Source organism: Meriones unguiculatus, chromosome 4 (assembly GCF_030254825.1).
Source record: "Meriones unguiculatus strain TT.TT164.6M chromosome 4, Bangor_MerUng_6.1, whole genome shotgun sequence".
NCBI classification, from domain to species: Eukaryota; Metazoa; Chordata; class Mammalia; order Rodentia; family Muridae; genus Meriones; species Meriones unguiculatus.
Genome location: NC_083352.1, coordinates 73383293 through 73403860, shown reverse-complemented (window position 1 = coordinate 73403860; position 20568 = coordinate 73383293). Strand labels below are relative to the sequence as shown.

The following is a 20568-nucleotide window of genomic DNA, read 5'->3' as shown; positions in this document are numbered from 1 at the left end:
AAAAAAGGCACTGAACTTTATTTATTTAACTTCATATAAAATTATAAAATACGATATTCAAAAGCATGAGTTTTATTTTTATTTTGAAGATAATTAAATCAGATTTTTTAATGAAGCTATTTAACTTAATTACTAAGCTTAATTACTAAGTATACACATCCCCAGTATACAGGACAATGAGGTATTAAAAAGTAATTTACTTAGCCAAGCATGATATTGCACACCTTTAATCCCAGCACTCAGGGAGGCAGAGGCAAGCTGATCTCTATAAGTTCAAAGCCAGCCTGATCTATAAAGTGAGTCCAGGACAGCCAAGGCTACAAAGAGAAACCCTGTCTTTGAAAAAAAAAAAAACCACAAGCAAAAAATTAATTTACTAGGCGGTTAAAGGGTATCTCACAACCAAAATGTTGAAAACTTAACCTATCTTTTTGAACTTCAAAAAACAGTATTAAATGATATTTACATCAAAACATATTAAAATTAACTATAAGGAACACGGTTTACAGCAATTTTGTGCTTCTACTGACTTGCCTTAGAAGTCAAAAGCACACAAAGGATCTACACTGAAAGCCATTCACCTTCTTACCGTTAACAGAGATTGGTAAAAAGAAGGCTCACAAGCTCGACTATACTATTGTGTCCAATGGAGGAAAAAGCTTCAGGAACCCACATTCTCTCTAGAGTTCTACTTCCGTTCTCTTAGTCAACACAGATATTTTTTAAAAAGATTTGTTTGGGTTTAGGTTTTACCCCTCAGACTAAAATGTCTATAATTTTTAAAGAAGTTGATTTTAAATATCTATCACAAGACTTTCATACATAAGTAAATAAAAGTTTCACATGTACCACATAATTGGATGTTATTCTGCTCTGAAGAGTAGATCTCTATCAAATCCACTTAAACAAACTCCTGTGTTCTGAGGTCAATGATTTTGCTTTTCTGGTTAGACTACTAAATATTTTTATTTTATTTGTTATATCATGAAAGACTTAGTCTTCCATACCAAAATCCTTAAAGAAAATTACTTTTGGTATAAACTTATTACACAAAAGTTAAATCAAGGAGCATAGGGGCTTCTTAAGGCTCTCACTGCTTCTGACGTAGGAAGGACATCCCTGAACCTAAGAATGTCTTCACCTGAGTCAACTGCTTACAGCGCTCCTTTGTGGCCGCAGCATCTTCCTTCACAGCAGTGAGCAGCCTTTCCTTCTCCTGAAGCTGATGCAGAAGAGCACTCAATTCTCCTTTACTTGACTATAATTGAGAAATCAATACAGAATGAATAAGTTAAAAATAACCCAATGAAAACTGTGAGAGTGAAACGTACTATCAAGAGCTGTTGGGTCAGTGGAAAATATAACATCTAAAATAAAGTTACTGCCACACACTAGTCAAATAAAATAAGTTAAGTCACTTCGACAGTGCACAGTCTAAAACTAGTTGGGTATAAAGCAACATACTTTAACAAAGAAATACAGAACAAAACAACATTTTTAAGCCCAAAAGTCACCAGTAATTTCCTTCCTTACTTTTCCAGAAGACTGATTATGAGACTATGAAATAATAGGTGTCCTCTCAGTAATACGTAGTTATGTGTAATCTCATAGAAAGGTGAATATCAAACAGTGCTCAATAGCTCTGTCACAATATGCCAATATGTTCTCATGTTAACAGGCACCATCCCAAAACAAAAAAAAATCCAAAACCAAACCAGAACGTCCCATTTGACATGGGGAACAAAAGCAAAGTTTCAGGCAAGAAACTTTCTTGGAAGAGAGTCTTAAAGGCTATACGAAGGCAAGGAAAAAACAATGAAGGAACTGCACCAACTTTACTATACAATACTATGAGCACAGGAAGCAGGTATTTGCCCGAACAGAACAGAAGGGCACACTACCTGCAAAGCCCCCACAAAGAAGACATCAGGCATATTCACCGTTATCCACACAGCACAAAGGCTATGCCCTCTTAGAAGGGGGAAACTCCACACTGGATACAGAAAAAAAAAATAACTCCCCCTTCCTTTTCTTTCCTCTCCCAACCTCTGTTAGTAGCATTTTTATTTGCCACATATTCCTTATAATTTCCACTTCTCTCTCTGCTTTCAGTCTTGGCTCTGTGGTCTGAAGATGGGCGCAGGCCTTGGCTGCCCCACCATCTTTCTTTAAACCTGTGTTTCTATGAGTCTTCAAGAAGTTCTCATGGAAACTCTACTTCCAAGGTTTTGTCATATTAAGATCCTGCTTTGTTGACTTTGGACTTGAATGATAGTTTAGTGATGTTAAACATTAATCTGCTGAGTTTCACTCTCTTTCCTTGAAAAAAATTCAGTTATTTGTTGTTTTACTATTCTCCACATAAATAAATCTGAGGGCAGGCACTGAATTTCATATTCTTGCCATATAATTCTATCAAACTATGCTCTCACAGAAGCACTGTTTGAGTAATCAGCAGAGTTTATCTACCGATTTTCCCCTGTTGCCTGTACTGGCAGCCATTAGGAAGCTTAGTGAGGGGAAGTTCAGCAGCAGTTCTAACTGAAATCCTTTGTTGGGCAAATGTTAGCTCTCCTTTGCCTGTCTTATCTTTCATATCTTAGTCCTTAAAAAAAAAAAAAAAGACTAAGCGAAGAAAATGTTAATTTTGTTTTTTATTTACATTTATCAGCAATAAACACTGTGACCCTTAATGCCAGTGTGTCCTTTTCTCCTTCTTTACAACTAAACCACCAGACAATATTACTTTTATTTCCACTTGGAATTTTACCAGCTCTAAATCAAACACTATCCTTAATGACTACTTAACTTCTTCCTAGTCCTATCTTAACTAGAAATTAAAGGTACTCTGACTTGCCAATGAGCCTTCAAGACTTCAAAATGCCTCCATCAATAATATAACTATTTCTATACGCCAGCAGCAACATCCTTAATAAAAAGACAGACACTTAAAGCATTTGTTTTTAACTTTAAGGACAATAATTTTAATCAGCTAGTTAGTAATATTACCTAAAATCATTCATGTGCTACAAACATTTCAAAAACCCCCACAACTAACTAAAAACCCTTTAGATACATTCACCTATCTATAATAAATCAAAGCAAAGAATAAATTCTTCAATCAAAGCCCGGCATGGTGGCACATATCTTTAATCCCAGCACGCATGAGGCAGGTGCAGGCATATCTCTGGGAGTATATGGTTAGCCTGGTCTACAGAGTGAGCCTCAAGACAGCCAGGTATACACAGAAACCAAGTAATAAAAAAAAAAAACGAACAAAAAAACAAACATCAAGAAAGTTCATTGCAATGAAACCATCTGAGTTTCTATTCACAGTCACGTATATCTGCTGATCGCCTTAAATACTTAACACCAAAAGGCTGGCACAACCACACTGATAGTATAGCTAGGATACTACAATCTAAACTGGAAGACTTGCTAAGTGCACTGCTAGCATACTCAGAGGTAGAGACAGGCTCTGAAAGCTGACAAGACACAGAACAGCACTAGAATAACTAGTTGTCAAGTTAGGCATGCATGAGACAGTGATAGTGGCAAGGAAGAGAAAGAAGAAAAGACTGCTGTGCTAGAAGAGCCAAAGAGCTAGTTCAAGTAAAATTCAGTGATGGTTAAGGAAAAAATAAAAAAATCACTAAACACGACTAATAATAATAATAATAATAATAATAATAATAATAATTACTAATCTACATGCAGAGAAAAGCATCACTGAGGTTTTAACAGTGAGTAAATAACCTGATTTACCTCTTGAAGATCACCTCACAGGTACATAAAAAAATAGATGATAGGTACAAGAGGAAAATCAAAAGCAGACTACTGCAGGTGACAGGTGGTAACTCACACTCAAGATAAAATCCAACTGGGTTATAAAAACAACTAAGTACGTAAAGGAGGGGGACACACATTTGTACCATGCTTAAAATAAGGAAAATTAAGTCAACCATCTAACACTTATACAAGTTAACACTTAACAAACTTGCCACTTTTTCTATATGGCCAAGGATATACAACAGTATAGCGAAGATAAACCACAAAACGACGTTTAGTTGCATGGGGTGTTGTTTTGGAGAATATTTTATTTTACAGGGTTAGAGGGTGTCTGTGGTTAGACTTAGCAGTGATTCTACCATCTAAATGGAGGAGGAGATTTACATAAAAGGGAGAGGTCAGAGGTCAACCTAAGGTATTATTTCTCTTATGGCCATCAACCTTGTTTTTCTGAGGCAGGGTTTCTCTTTGTTCTGGGGCTCACTAATTCAGCTTGGCTGCCTAGCTAGCAAACTAGTGAACACCACAAATCCTCCCCAGGGATCTTCCTGTCTCTATCCCCCCTGCACTGAGACTAGAAAGCACATGCCACCACAGCAGGTATGTTACCCGAGTCCTAGAGATCAGAAACAAGAGGACTAAGCACTAAATGATGGTGAAGCCATGAACCTGGTGATGAGTTCAAGAGATAAAACTCAGGCTCTCATGTTTGTATATCAAGAACTTTATCTCTCCAGCCCACTGCAAAAAGGTCTTAGGGTCTTTCCTTAGTGCAATCTTCAATCACAGAAGTATTGTTTGTTTATATCTAAAACACACTTAGTATTGACTTCTAGAGCAAAGCATGATCCAAGTAACTGCAAAGCCATAAAAAATCATGTTGCCTATTTTAAATGACTGGTTTTTGTCAAAGCAGCAGATGACTCAAAGTATGCTTGATTAAACAAGTGCATAAACCAACATGGATACATGAAATAAATTCTAAAATATTCCAGAACATTTAGATAGGCTATAAGGGTATTAAGAATAGGAATATAAATAATTGCGAAAGCATGTCTCTTGGTAAACTTTTAAAAACTGTTCACAACTGTGCCCATAATCAAACACTACATACCTTCTTTAAAGCATCTTTTATCACAGACTTCTCCTTCATCAGGCCTACAACACAAAGAGCCTCATCTTCAGAAAACACCATACTCTTCAAGGACACAAGGAAATCTTTAAATTTCACTTCAGCGTTTTCTTAATTAAAAAAAATAAAAGGAAGAGAAAATTGGCATTAAAGGTACAAGCAGCAGACACAGTGGCACATAGCTGCAAGCCTAGCACTCTGAGAGGCAGAGGCAGGCAGATCTGTGAGCTTGAGGCTAGCCTGGTCCAGGACAGCCAGCATTACACAGAGAAACCTTGCTTGGGTGGGCGGGGGGGGGGGGGGCATGGTGGGAGACAGAAGCAAGAATTTGAGCAAAGGTAAATATAAAAAGAAATCCCAATAAGAACTTGAAACAGTTGGCATACCAATTTTATATACCTAGGATAACATAAAAATTTCTCAAGCAAAAGATGGTCAAGTGCTTAAAAATTAAAACTCCTGAATTACAGGACTACCAGTAAGTCTTGCACTTGAAGGATGCTTATTGATCTTTTCCAATACACTGATCTTATGACAACATGCGCACCAGTCCAAGACTCAGAATCATAATTTTTTAACATAACAGGCCACAACATTTTACAACTACCTTTGTCGGTTTCAATCTTCAGCTTCTTAGCTCCAGATTTCTGGATCCCTTCTACATGGTCAGGTTTAATGATATCAATAATTTCTCTCTTCTCCATCACAAGATTTGAGTTAGCATTATCCATCAAAGGAATGTAAGTAGTTGCAGGAACAAGGGACTCATCCACCACAACTGCAATTTAAGTAACAAGAGCATAATTACTGAGTTGTTAAAACAGAGTAATTAAACAATAGACAGGCACACTTTAATTACAAATGCAGTGATTCTAAAATCTCCTATTAGATCAATTTAGTTTCAAATTCCCACTTCATCATTTAACATGACTTCTAAAGTATCAGTTTAACATCTTAAATCATCTTAAATGAGTAGTGTATCTTCTCTAACAGTGTTGAAAACTTCTTACATCTATCCATTAGCTAGCTCTTGTTTAATCTTTCTAAGGTTCTCTTCTGTTTCTTAGATGAGATCTCACTACACATCCCAGGATAAACCTGAACCCAGTATCCTGATGCCTCAGCCTCAGAGATGAAATTATAGGTATGCTACAACATTAAGGCACTTCTCTGTCTGAACAGAAGATAACCTATTCCATCTCACTAGTTCTCTTAAAGGACGTTCATTTTTATTTATGGTGATATTAAATTACTCCCACAAGTGGCACTAAACTCACTATATAACCCAGGAAGACTCAAAACTTCTGATTCCCCAGGCTTGAGTAGCACTGGGGATTTAAACCCACAGCTTTCTGCATGCTTGCCATCCCACAAGTGATCATTTTAAATTCAGTTTCTTCCCCATGCTAAATACAATATCAGTCATTTTTGCTTGCAGATAGCTTCTCATTTTAACAGTCATGCCTTTAATTCCTTCAACACATCTCACTATGCTTATCAAGAATGGAGAAATAGTGCATACCTTTAATCTCAGCACTCAGGAGACAGAGACAAGTGGACCTGTCAGTTTGAGGTCAGCCTGGTCTACATAATGAGTTCTAAGAAAACCAATACAGAAAAATAAAATACAAAAAATAAAAACATGAAGAGACGCCTGAAGATTTTCCTCCGAATTTTAATATGAGAAACTCTACTAAAAATATGGACAAAAACATCTTGTTTAGAAATAACAAATATCTGTACCTAGATGAAAATCTCACTACGATCAAACTTTGAGGCATGAGGATGCAGCTCAGTGGTAAAGCACTTACTTACCTAGCATGTATAAGACCTCACCAGGTTTGATCTTATACAGCCTTCCCCATAATAACTTTCATGTTGATGATTCCTATGTCTTACTTAAAGCTGGTGAAGTTTAAATATTAATGCATATATAAAATATATGCAGGTAGCTTTCTCTCATAACTTATGTCTAATACATCATAATTTAAAGTAAGCTATGCTCGGTGGTGCACTCCTAGCGCACTCCTTTAAGCCCAGCACTTGGGAGGCAGAGGCAGGCAGATCTCTGTGAGTTTGAGCCAGCCTGGACTACAAAGCAAGTAAAGGACATAATCTTTCTTTTTTTTTTTCTTTTAACTTTTATTAATTACACTTTATTCACTTTGTATCCCCCCATAAGCCCCTCTCTCCTCCCCTCCCAATCCCTCCTTCCCCTCCCCTTCTTCACGCATGCCCCTCCCCAAGTCCACTGATAGGGGAGGTCCCCCTCTCCTTCCTTCTGATCTTAGTCTATCATATCTCATCAGAAGGTGGCTGCACTGTCATCTTCTGTGGCCTGGTAAGGCTGCTCCCAGAAGGTGATCAAAGAGCAGGCCAATCAGTTTATGTCAGAGGCAGTCCCTCTTCCTATTACTATGTAACCCACTTGGATACCAAACTGTCATGAGCTACATCTGTGCAGGGGTTCTAGGTTATCTCCATGCATGATACTTGGTTGGAGTATGAGTCTCTGGGAAGACCCCTGTGTTCAAATTTTCTGGTTCTGTTTCTCTCTTTGTGGAGTAAGGACATAATCTTAAAGTAAATAAAATTTCATCATTTCTCTTCCAAATTTAGTTTTCTAGCACTGCGTAAAATGACAGCCCAAAACTATTTTTAAATATTGCTGTTTAATGTCTATCATCAAACTTAAGAGTCAAGCTTTCCCTGAAAATTTCTAAAAAATAAGATTGCTTTGTCACTTTTAACTGGATACCTACCATAAACAATGGAAATTTTATATAGGAAATAATATGAAATGCAGGATGTTAGGTCTAACAAATGTGAATTATAATTTTCAAATGATATTAAAAAGTATGAATATTTCATGAATTCTCTCATTTGTAAAAACGTTAAAACTAACTTCAGTAGAAGCACAACTATAAAGGAAGAAAAAAATGACCAAAGAATAAGGAGAGATGTTAAGACAAGGAAGGGTGATAAGGAGACAGATATGATCAAAGGGACACCCACCAAAGGGCGGAAATGAGAGAGAGAGTGAACATGTCACATTAAAGCCCATTACAGGGGCTGGAAAGGTAGCTCGGTTGGTAGAGTGCTCATCTAGCATGCAGAAAACCCTGGGTTCAATCCTCAGCACCATACAACCAAGCTTGGTGGCTCGCACTTATACCTAGCACTGGGGAAGCTGGAGGCAGGAAAATCATAAATTCAAAGTCATCCTCAAATACATGGTAAGTTAGAAGACAACCTCAAAATGCCAAAATAAATAACTTTGAAAAAAGGTGTGTCCAATTAATGGGTTAATAATTATAATAAAAATAAAATGTTTAGAAAATTTTAAGTATAAGTACTTGAGGAATTTTTTATATATATCCTGTACAGACTTATTATTTTTCAAAACTGAGTATTTGCAAATATTCTGTCCTTTTAAAATTACAGATTTAAACACAAGCATTTTTAGCACACCTGTTAAAGCAATACAACTGCAAGGTTGAAGAGAATTTTAGACACATATTATAATTGCAGTGGTCCAGTGCACATGAAAATTAGAAATTACCAGTGCATGTGTGGTCTGCAGAGGTGCTGCCCCACACCTCTCTATAGTTAGCAGTCATTAAAACACGTACATACATATCTCACCATTTTCCGTCTTTTGCTTCTTTGACAAGCCTTTCTTCTTTCCTGGTCCACCTTCTTGTTTATTATCTTGATGGAAGAGCAATACTTCCTGCTTTTTTGAAGGTGCCATCAGCATATCTACCTTTTTATCTTGGTCATCTTCATTAAATATAAGTAGGGGAAAAAGTCATAGCAAACAATGAATACAACAGAGAAAAAGAAATTAATGAATAATTTCTAAAATGCTTTCCTACAAAAAGCTTAGTCTCATTATTTAATGTGTCATTCCACTTTCCTTACTCTATGGTATCAAATCTTCAATGTAGCTGGCCCTTTTCCCTCATCTCCCAGCCGTCCAGCCCACAGCAGCTGCCCAACATCTTAAAGACTAAAAGCCTTCACGACTACTGCAGCCCCGCCTTCCATAGCCCTCCCTTAATATGCACAAAACAACTACACTTTCTCTCTACAGGCCAATAACTACAGCCTAATTGTTACCTCTCCCACTCCAACAAAAGATTAACTCAAATCTGTCCCAAATTTTACTACAATTTAAGGAAAAATTTCAGCTGGGAGTGGTGGCATTGGAGGCAGAGACAGGCAGATCTCTGTGAGTATGTATACAAGGCCAGCCTAGTCTACAATGAAAGTTCCAGGACAGCTAGAACTATAACACAGAGAAACTCTGTCTCAAAAAGCCAGGTGCAATGTCACACCGCTATAACCCCAGCACTTGTGGAGGCAGAAGCAGGCAGATCTCTGTGAGTTCAAGACCAGCCTGATCTACAGAGTCCAGGACAGCCAAGGCTATACAGAGAAACCCTGTCTTAGAAAAAAAGGGGGGGAAAAAAAAGGAAAAACAAAAAAAACAAAAACAAAACAGTAACAATAACAAAACTTCAGCTCCCAAAATTTTCTTACATTCCTTTGAAGTTTCGTTTCTGAACTGCTTGTAAGGAATACCTGACATGCAGTCATTCTTCACAGTGAATGATGACACCGACCACTTTGACAACTACCTTCACACTCTAAGCATTATACCCCATTTATGTATTAAGCTGCCCCCTCAGCTGCTATCTATGTGAACAACAAACATAGGCACCTGAAACACAAACTCAAAGTATTCTCTTCTCTTCTCACTTTCAGTCTCTCCAACACTCCTTATCTTAGTGCTGACAAACACGTACTAACTACGGATTAGAAAGCCTTTCAGTCAAGGACCAGAGAATAAATGCTTTAGCCTCTAGAGGCCACTACATGCTCTGCCAACCATAACAGCTCACTATGGAACACTATAAAAACTAGTTACAGGTATTTAGAAGTGACTGTGCTCAAAGATAACTTTAGGAACACTGAAGCCTAACTGAAAATTTCTACTTTTCTCCAAGTATTATTTTTCTCTGATTCTTTTCCCTGGTCATTTAATATATAAGATCTATTCTTGGCAACCCAAGTCAGGATGAATTAGCTCAAAGGCTGTACTATGCCAAATGTCACCTAACTTAAAGTGCCAGTCAACGCTGATCCTACTGTCTTTATTTATCCCAACACTTCTATCAGGTTGGTCAAGTCCTTCTTAATTTATGCACTTCTCTACTTTCTTTCCTTTTGACACTATCATATTCTGGCCCCATGACCTAACTCTGGGACACTGTCCAAACACTCTTTCACCCTATGTGAAAATGTCCCATGGAATCTGTTCTTATAAATTCTGCCCAAGAACACTTTCTAAGATTAAAATGTAATCAGGGGCTGAAGAGATGGTTCAGTAGGTATGAGCACTTTCTGCTTTTGCAGAGAAACTGGGTTCTGTTCCCAGAATCCACATGGTGGCTCACACTCATCTGTAACTCCAGTTACAGTAAATTTTGATACTGTCTTCCTCTGAGGTAACCAGAAATGCAAGTGGAACACAGACATATATGCCAGCAAATATTCACATGCATATACACATAAGGATAAATCCCTAATATGAATGTGTGTGTATGTATAGATATAATTCTTAAAGTATGTGTACATACACATATATAAATCAAATTCAATCTAACATCCCTCAAAATTCACTGTTCCCCTACAGAATACTCAATAAACTGATAGATCGATAGACAGACAAATGGACACACATAGGAAGCAAAATAAAAAAACCTGACTATATTAACCTGATTGAAAAGCTCTAACAGTAACTAATCAAAGCCCCACTTCCTGGGGTAGTTTACAAGAACCATCATGTAGCCAGGGATGGTGAAATATGCCTCTATCTCTGTGAGTTTGAGGACAGCCTGATCTACAAAGTGAATTCAAGACACACCAGGCTACACAGGCTAAACCCTATCTCAAAAAAAAAAAAAAAAAAAAAAAGGGAAAAAAAAAAAAGCCCACAAAAACAAAAAAGACCCATCATGACCTAGGCACTGTGACCTTTTCAGCTTTGTTCACTGCACTCTTAACAATACTCTACAGTATTGTTAAGTCACATATCTCCCCTGTGCCCTGACAAGTAGCTGTCTGTCAATGTAGGTGAGACCCACTATTTACCTGGGAAAGTGACTCAGGCCTAAAGACAGCTTAGGCCCTGCCTCCTCTGTAAACCCTTTACCTACAAATTCCACAAATTACTGTTACTTTGGCTTCTGTATTTCTTCTACATTTTTCTTCTGCACTTCTACCTAAGTCACATTTCATCACTGGCTTACACATTCTCCTTCCTGACTTAAGTCATACAGGGCTTACTACTATTTCCCTGGTACCATCTGTGATCAAAGCTCTAAGCAAGACTTTTATGTCCAACATAACCATTAACATAATAAGAACACACAAAGGATTTCAGTCCCTTCACACATATGTCAACTATCTGCAGCTCCACCTATCACTCGTCCACTGAAACAGTTCTAGAAAGCCCCATACCAAAGCCTGAGTGCTCAACTCTCTTGCAGAAAATGACACTGTGCTTCAATATAACTAATGTACTTTTCCTATACATTTTAAACACCTAGATTACTTATAATACGTTATACAAAGTGGATGTTATGTAAATAGTTGGACTATGTTGTCTAGAAAAATGACAAGTTTAAAAGACTCTCTGTATTGAAAAACACCCAAATATTTTCAGACACAACCTTTTTTCAAATACTTTCGATCCGATGCTTGTTATTTATATATGTATATACATATTTACGTGCACAATAACAACTAGCCAGCACTTTATCAAGCTTTAAAATTAATGCCTGGCACTGCATGCTCCAAGTGGCCCATCTTGGAAGTCCTGAGACCCAGATCATCTAATTTTTTTCTACCACCATAGCCTATTATGCTAGTGTCTACAACTGGCATGTGACTCATCTTGAAGGCCCACTGCCTCCAGATATGTAAACACTTGAAAACTTAATCAAAAGTGAAAAACAATGTTTCACCTTTTCAACTCCTACCACATTGATTACAAAGTGTTCACTGAAATGCCACTCTCAGTAACTGCAAGACCTTAAGCCACTAAAGTCAGGTGCAAGTATAAATTCCCAGTGAGTCTTTTATATAGATGAAGTTTAAGGTATTTATCACTGCTAATTTCTATCAGCAATTTGTGTTAACAAAAGCAAACAGTGAGGTGAACAATCTGTTTCAGACTTACTACATACAACCATGCAATGAGTTAAAAAGATTATGTACCGCTTCCATTTTTAGACTTCTTCTGCCCTGCTTTCTTCTTCAAGGCAGCTGCTTCGGCAGGTGGGGCTGGCTGCTTTGTAAGTAGGACGGGTTCTACTTTTTTGCCTGCAGTCTTTGAGGCATCACTTTCTTTGATGATGGGCTCTTCAAGTGAAGGTTTTTGTTTCTTTTCCTTCTTCTTTCTTTCCCTAACACTGCTGGAAGTTCCCACCACATTCAATGCGGCAGGTACAAACTGCTCACCCTCCACACATGAAGCATCAGACAGTTTAAAGTCCCGAAGTGCACTGTCAGAATCAGATTCATGAAGGGTCCCATTCTGGATTTCTTTCTTTTTGTTCTTTTTCTTTTCTGCCTTCTTTTTATCTGTTTTTGTAGAAATCAACTTTTGTTCTCTCTTTTGTTTTGCAAGAACTTCATCATATAATGTTTCTTTCATGAAAAGCCAAAAGAAAAGGAAAATCACGGTAATAACTACTGAAGGGATAAGGACAACAAAATACGTTGACTCATAAAACTCCATGGTACTTTTCTTAACATGAACCTATAAAATCAAAATATGGGAGACAAAAAGGACAAAGAAGAGCCAGTCATTTATAAAATTAAGTGAATAAGCAAACTTAAAACACCCTACCCTAACAATCAGCATTTCAGAGCTAATCCAATCTACAAGCAACCCAAAATAAGTTAGCTGTTTCAAAAATGTATCTGTCAACTACATGAGGGAAATGGGTGCTAACTAAAAGTGTAGCATATCCTTCCCTTCTCAAACCACATGAAAAGACCCGAAAGGCGGTGGTTCTTTGCCACTGCCCTCCCTTTTTCTAGCAGGATAGGGAGTGAAAAATGGAATCACAAAGACTACTGCTAGGAATTAAACCTAGACCACACCAAACATGGTCTATCATAACTATAATTCCAGCTTCAATTTTGGTACTTGTTTTAATACTTAGTCCTCACCTTTAAGTACACCTTTAAGTACTTAACTACATGTAAAAATAAAGATATATTAGCAATTACCAACATGCTTTAGTCATTAAAAGTAGCAAACTTTTAGGTCTGGCCATAGTGGTGCACATCTTTAATCCCAGCACTCAGGAAGCAGAGGCAGGTGGATCTCTGAGTTTGAGAACAGCAGGGTCTACAGAGCAAGTTCCAAGACAGCCAGGGCTACATAGAAAAAAAAAAAAAACAAGTACCAAACTTTTAAAGGATAGAGGTAGTTAAGACAACTGTTAGAATCTTTATCCCTCTAACAATCAGCCTGATAACATAATGGGAAATAACAAGAATATGGAAATAGAAAAAAAAAACCATCATACCGGGTATAGTGGTACACATCTGTAATCCCAGAACTCATGGGGACAGAGGCAGGTGGATCTCTGTGGGCTTGAAGCTAGCCTGGTCTACAAAGCAAGTCCAGGATAGCCAACATTACACAAAGAAACCTTGTTAAAAAAAAAAAAAAATTAGAAAGAAAAAAAAAATCACAATGATTAAATACAGCATTTGACATTACAAAGTAGATGTTTTTCATAGATGCTCTCTCTGATCTTACTTCACAGATGAAACAACTTGATGGCTGCATGAATGTGTAAATATGATTACCTGACCACATCTGCCTCAAATACCGACACCATATGCCTAACCTCTCAGAATTTCTACAAAATTTTAACTCAAGGTAAAAATGATGTGGGAGTTTAGATTCTACATCAGTATTCTTATATGTATGTATATTCTACGTAATAGTTTGTTTTGGTTTCATTTTTTTGAGACAAGGTTTCTCTGTGTAGTCTTGGCTGTCCTGGACTCGCTTTGTAGACCAAAGATCTGACTGCCTCTAACTCCCTGAGTGCTGGGATTATAGATGCGCACCACTATGCCCAGCTCTACATAGTTTGTATTCTTATGTCACCTCCAGTATGTTGTGAAAAATGGCAGTACATGAACACAGATATAATTATATCCTGTGACTTACTTACAAATAAAGCAAATTCAAGCAAGTTAATGTGTATTTTTTTAAAAGATTTATTCTTGCAGCTGGATAGATGGCTCAGTGGTTAAGAGCAGTGACTACTCTTCCAGAGGACTGGGGTTCAATTCCCAGCATCCACACAGCAGCTTACAACTCCAAGATCTGACACAGCTATACTTGCAGGCAAAACATCAATACACATAAAAAAAAAAAAAAGATTTATTCTTTACTATATATGTATATGTATGTGTCTGTGTGTGTGTGCACTTGAATGAAGGTATCCTCAAAGGCCAGAAGCGTCAGATTCCCTGGAGCTAGGATTACAGGTCTGCCACCTAATGTGGGAATCAAACTCAGGTCCTCTGAAAGAGCAATACATATTCTTAACCACTGAGCCATCTCCCCAGTCCCACACATTTAATGTACAATAAATTCTAAGAATATTTAAGCTTCATAATTAAAAATTCTAAGGTTGAGAATGAATCTACTGGTAGGCCTAGCAGTCATGAAGCCCTGGGATGTGATTTCCAGCACTCCATAAAAATTAAGCTTGGTAAAACAAGCCCATAATCCCAGCACTCTGGAGGTGGAGCCAGGAATACCATACATTCAGAAATATCCAAAATGTTTAATTCCGGTTTTTTTTTTACAGGTAAGTAAGTGCCTAATAAAAACGTGTATTATCTTACACACTGATATACTTCAAATTCACATTATAATCTTCAGGCTGTATTATACATGAAGAGGAAACTGACAATGGTGATCTCAGAATGAAATAAACAGGAATTCAGAAAAAAGTATGCAGAAAAAGGATTTTACCTGGTGAAGAAGTAATGGGAAAAGGGAGGAAAGGGGATTGAGACAAAGTTAATTTAGCTATAGTTGCTAGAAACCCTATCTTTAAAATTTTCTAAGCCCATAGTATACAGTTCAGCATGTTTGTTCAATTGATAATATAGAGACAAGGTAGAGGGTTTGGTCTGGGCCTAAACTTGGCAAAAGTGACCCATGTAATTGTTCCCCTTTATTAGGCATGGAGCATCAATTATCTTTTTAAACTAACCATATGAAAATTTAATGGATTCTAATCTGAACGCTGTGAAAAGCCAATGACAGCAAATGAAATTTCTGTTAAGTGAATCAGGAGTGAAATATACACATGATCCCAAGAAATCAAGCCTCTTCATCTCAAAGCACTTTCCATACACTTAATCTCTTTCATATTTAACTCAAGCATAAATCCTTCAAAAAATTTAATGAAATGTACCATCTATATCTTTACTACAAAAAATTATAACACAATTTATTTATAAATAATTTCCTGACTCTGTCAAGTGAACACATACATCTTTGCAAAAAAAATCTTTCTCTAAGTAAGAAAGATTTCAACCTGAAAAAAAAAAAAAAAAAAAAAAAAAAAAGATTTCAACCTGGCAGTACATGTAAAGAATTGCAAAAGCATTAAGTTAATAATATAGGGGATAGAGTCACTCAGTGGTAGAGCTTGGTACATGACTTCCACAGCACTACAAAACAAAAAAGCAAAAGAAAAAAAGGTGGAAAAATAATATTAATATTCAAATGCAGTATTTCAGAGTTTGTATTATAAACAGTAATCATCTCACTTTTAAATTCTATTTACTTGTCCTCCTAAAATGTGTACTTTCTCTTACAAAAATTTAGCTACACTACTGAACAGTATAAATCTCTTAGAAGGCACGGAAACCAGTTTCTGTAAGAATATGTATAGCACAAAATTTTAATGGTATGAGACAGATGTGGTGAGGTGTGACTGAAGCCCAGGACATGTAGGCTAAAGCAGGAAGATCAGTGAAGGAGCCAGTTTGTGCCATACAGTTAAGATCTGTCTCAAAGATATTTATTTGGCTTTGTTTTGTTTTTTGGTTTGTTTTGTTTTTCACGTCAGAATTTCTCTGGCTGTCCTGGAATTCACTCTGTAGACCAGGCTGGCCTGGAACTCACAGAGATCCACCTACCTCTGCCTCCCAAGCACAGGGATTAAAGTTATGTACCACCATAGCCCAGCTGAAGATATTTAAATCTAAAAATAAATTTAAGAATTTCAATCAAACTACTTAACTGGTAAAACTGTATGTGTGTATACACACACACATACAGAGATGCATTTCACTGCTTTTAACAGGAAAACTAATTATTTCAATGTGAAATACCTACAGAAACATTACACAACTTAACAGAATTAAGACTTAAGAAAAAACAAGAATCAAGGTGGGCGTGGTGGTGCATGCCTGTAATTCCAGCACTAAGGGAGGGAGAGGCAGGCAGATCTCTGTGAGTTCGAAGGGTAGCCTTGTCTACACAGTGAGTCCAGGACAGCCATGGTGACACAGAGAAATACTGTTTCAAAAAACAAACAAAAACAACAACAACAAAATTGTTGTATTTTTGGCCCGTATCCTGAAACTAGCTCTGTAGAACAATCTAGCCTCAAACTCAAAAGATTCACCTGCCTCTTCCTCCTAAATGTTGGGATTAAAGGCATATGCCACCACACCCCACTAGGAGTCACTCTTAATGAACAATATTACACTATTTTTTAGATAAGGTCTTCCTAGGTAGCTCAGGCGGGCCTCATACTCCCAAATATGGAACCATAGGTGTGAATCACCACACTCAGCTCTGCTACACTTCTAAAACTAAAAACAAATTAATATTGAGGAAAAAAATGAAGCAATATCATCAGATACTATTAAACTTCAAGTAAATGAAAGAAATTTTAATTCTGTTTTCTTACTGGGATGTTCCTACATCTACTAACATTTACACACACACCTACTTTTAAAAATAATTTTGTACTTCAATTAATAAATTATATCAGCTGGATGGTGTAAAAGAACTGGAAGCCGGCAAGCCTTTAATCAAAGCCTGAGGGCAGAGGCAGATGAATCTCTGAGTTCAAGGCTAGCCTGGTCTACAAAGCAAGTTCCAGGACAGTCAAGGGTACAAAGAGAAACCCTATTTTGAAAAACAAAACAAAAGAACAATTGGGGAGAAAAATCATCCAAATGAAAGACTAAACAAACTTAAAGTGGTTCTCGGCCCCCGTTGTGGCACCAAACAACACAGGCAAACTGGCACATTCAAAAAACAAAACTATATATGTACACAAGTTCAGGCAGTTTTCAATCTAGTGACATAAAATTCCTTAACTGTAAAACACCGGAATGAGGACAACTAAACGAGCCTCTCTTTAAAAGGTGCGCATACTTGTCAGCAAGCCCAACAGCATGTCTCCAGTGGTCAAGGCAGCCAACAAGAAACGAGTCCGAGACTGAACAAGTTTATTAAGTGCTGCTAAAAACAATCTGCAGTGTGATCACTGAGCCTACACACTCTGCATTCCAAACGGACCACCACTGTACCATGTTTCTAATCTAATGTTGCTTTTTTTCTTTAAGGCAAATGCATTTTTTGTAGAAAAATGGTTCACTTATAGGCAGTATGCTACAGTGATCAGCAATGTCTATACTGGTGGCCAAAACATTCAAAAACAATACCAATACTCAGCAAAAAGAACCATGTTGGAGCTATCACAATGTCTGGTTTCAATTTAAACTACAGAGCCCCAGGAACAAATACAGCATGAGACTTGCATAAAATAAGCATGGAGCCAGTTTAAGGACTCAGAAAAAAACCCAAGCACCTATAGCCAACTATCAACACATACTGGACAAAAGGCAGCCGCCTTCTGTGTTAGGAAATTCAGACATCAACATGCACAAAACTAAAACTGGAGCCATCTCTCTTGCCCTAGCTGAAGAACATGTAACCCTGAAAATGGTAGCAGAGAACAATATCAAATAGGCACAGGCAACTACACACACCAACAGCTCAAGAAGAACTAGTAAGTGATGAATGAGACTGAACCAAACAAAACTGCTTCTACACAGCAAAGGAAACATTGAAAAGACATTGGAAAAAAAAAAAAAAGAAGACTCAAGGAAATCTACAGACTACTCATTCAACATAGGATTAATATCCAGAACTCTGTCAATAACTTAAAAAAAAAAAACAAAAAACTAACACCAAAAGATCAGGGTTTGAGAGGGAGAGTTGCACTATATATTGTTAGTAGAAATGTTGTGTAGCCACTTGGGAAATCTGGATGAGTCCCTGAAAAGCTAAAAGTAGAGCTATCATATGATCCTGCTACACCACTCCCTAAGTAAATATTAAAAGGAATCAAAAACAGCAGCAGTAAAGATGCTTACACATCCATGTTTATTTTAACAATATTCCTAACAGCCAAATTTATGGAATTAACTCAGGTACCCATCAACTGCTAAAGAAAAAGTGGCAAATACCAATAGAGCATTCCCTCTGCCATAGAGAAGGAAATCACTTCATCTGCAGGACATGGATGGAACTAGAGACAATCGTGTCAAGCAAATAAACCAGACAAGTATCAAGTGCATTCTCCTATGTAGGAAGGAAAACACATGAACATAGAAAGGGCACTACCAGGAAGAAGGGTACTATAGGGAGGGACAGATGAGGTAAAAGGAGTATGAATATGATCAAAATATAATATCTCTGCATGAAAATGCTACATTAATAAACACTGCACATGCTAGTTTTATGTCAAATTTGATAGACACTGACGTCATTTTGGAAATAGGAACTTCAACTGAGAAAATGCCCCCAACAGAATGTCCTGTGGGCTGGTGATCATGTGTTATTAAGGCAGGCTGAGCAAGCCATGAGGAGAAAGCAGTAAATAGCATTCCTCCATATTCTCTGCATCAGTTCCTGCCTCCAGTTTCCTGCCTGAATTTCTGCTCTGATTTCCTTGTTAGATGAAATTGCTAGGGCCCAAAGAAACCTGGAACAAGTCTCACTCAGTACCTATGGCTCCTCCTAGCCCTTCTTAATCCTTGGTTCAGTCTGCTGGCCATGTTCAATCTGGACTCTTGTAGATGCCTCTGGATGTTCTCTCCCTGTCTACAATAAAAATAATCTCCTCAACCAAACTAGGAGAGGCCATGTCCTCATTTTCATTCATGGTCACATGGTATTTTACAACAGCAACAGAAACCCTGACTAACACAAATACTAACAAAAAGCAGTCAATATTAAAAAGTGACTGAATAAATATGAATTAGGATTTCCAAAAAATAAAAATAAAAATAACCTGGCAGTGAAGGCTCAAGGCTTTAACCAGCAGTCTGGGAGGCAGAGACAAGCAGATCTCTTTGAGTTTAAGGCCAGCCTGGTCTACAGAGAAAATTCTAAGACAGTCAGTGCTACACAGGAGAAAAAAAAATTGTCTCAAAAAAGGAAGGAAGAAAAACAATAAAAAGCAATCACAAATTCAAAACTAATAAATGGTAAAAATAGGTTCAAGAGTCTGGGTGTGGTGACACACGCCTATAATACCAACACTTGGAGGGCTAAAGCAGGCAGACAGGGAATTTGAGGCAAGCCTGGAGTATAAAGTAAGTTCCTATCTCAAAGGACATCCATTATTAGCATGCCTTCAATTAGATTAGAGAAGAAATTCAAGCCAACACAAACACAAGTACTGGAGAGCAACCACTTACAAGACAAGGTAACTTTGTAAATTAAAAGGAGCCCAAAATAACTGTTTCGATTTTGTAAGAATCCATAAATGGGAAAAAAAATAACTTTACACACTCAGTAAAACTAAATATTTTTTAAACTTAAAATACCTAAACCAAGTATGGCAGGGCACTCCCTTAATCCCAGAGACAGAGTTATCTATCTCTGTAATAAGCTTGATGTACACAGAAGTTTTACATCAGACTGGGCTACACAGTGAGACCATATCTCAAAAGAGTTAACTAAACCAAACCCAAATAGATTACTGAAAATTATTTCAAAACAGTAGAGCAAAGACAGGATTATTTAGATCAATTAAAAACATCCAGAACCAGAGTGATGTCTTAGTCAGTACAAAAACCTGATGTGTGGTGGTTCTACTGAGAAATGTTCCCACAGCTCAAGTGTTTGAACACTTGACTGCTGGTGGTGCTGTTGAAGGAGTTATGAACATAGGACCCTGCTGGAGGAAGAACAGCACTGGAGCGTCTGGAGGGTTAGAGCCTTGCCCAGCTTTCTACTCTCCCTTCCCTGGATACTGTAATCTGCTTCCTGCTCCTGCTGCCACACCTTCCCCTCCACAACCCACTCTATCTTTCCTTCTCTAACTTGCTTTCAGTTTTTAAGATTTGTTTATTTTATATATGAGTGCTCTATCTGCATGTACACCTATCTGCATGCCAGAACAGGACATGATATCCCAGTATAGATGGTTGTAAGCCACTATGTGGTTGCTGGGAATTGAACTCGGGACCTCTGAAACAACAGACACTCTTCGTAAACA

The 20568-nt window shown here is 37.4% G+C and overlaps 1 protein-coding gene across 18 annotated transcripts in view; it reads right to left on the bottom strand.

The window, feature by feature from the left end:
* Ktn1 (kinectin 1) overlaps positions 1–20568 on the bottom strand; it is a 95470-nt gene that overhangs the window by 63131 nt on the left and 11771 nt on the right. For all 18 annotated transcript variants that reach the window (XM_060382160.1, XM_060382159.1, XM_060382162.1 and 15 more), the window contains 5 exons: positions 12209–12752; positions 8567–8704; positions 5529–5699; positions 4904–5031; positions 1142–1258 (listed from right to left, as the gene is read on the bottom strand). In XM_060382160.1, coding sequence (XP_060238143.1) covers positions 1142–1258; positions 4904–5031; positions 5529–5699; positions 8567–8704; positions 12209–12731 — 1077 coding nt within the window. In that variant the 5' untranslated portion in view covers positions 12732–12752. Of the gene's footprint in view, positions 1–1141; positions 1259–4903; positions 5032–5528; positions 5700–8566; positions 8705–12208; positions 12753–20568 lie in introns of those variants that run through there.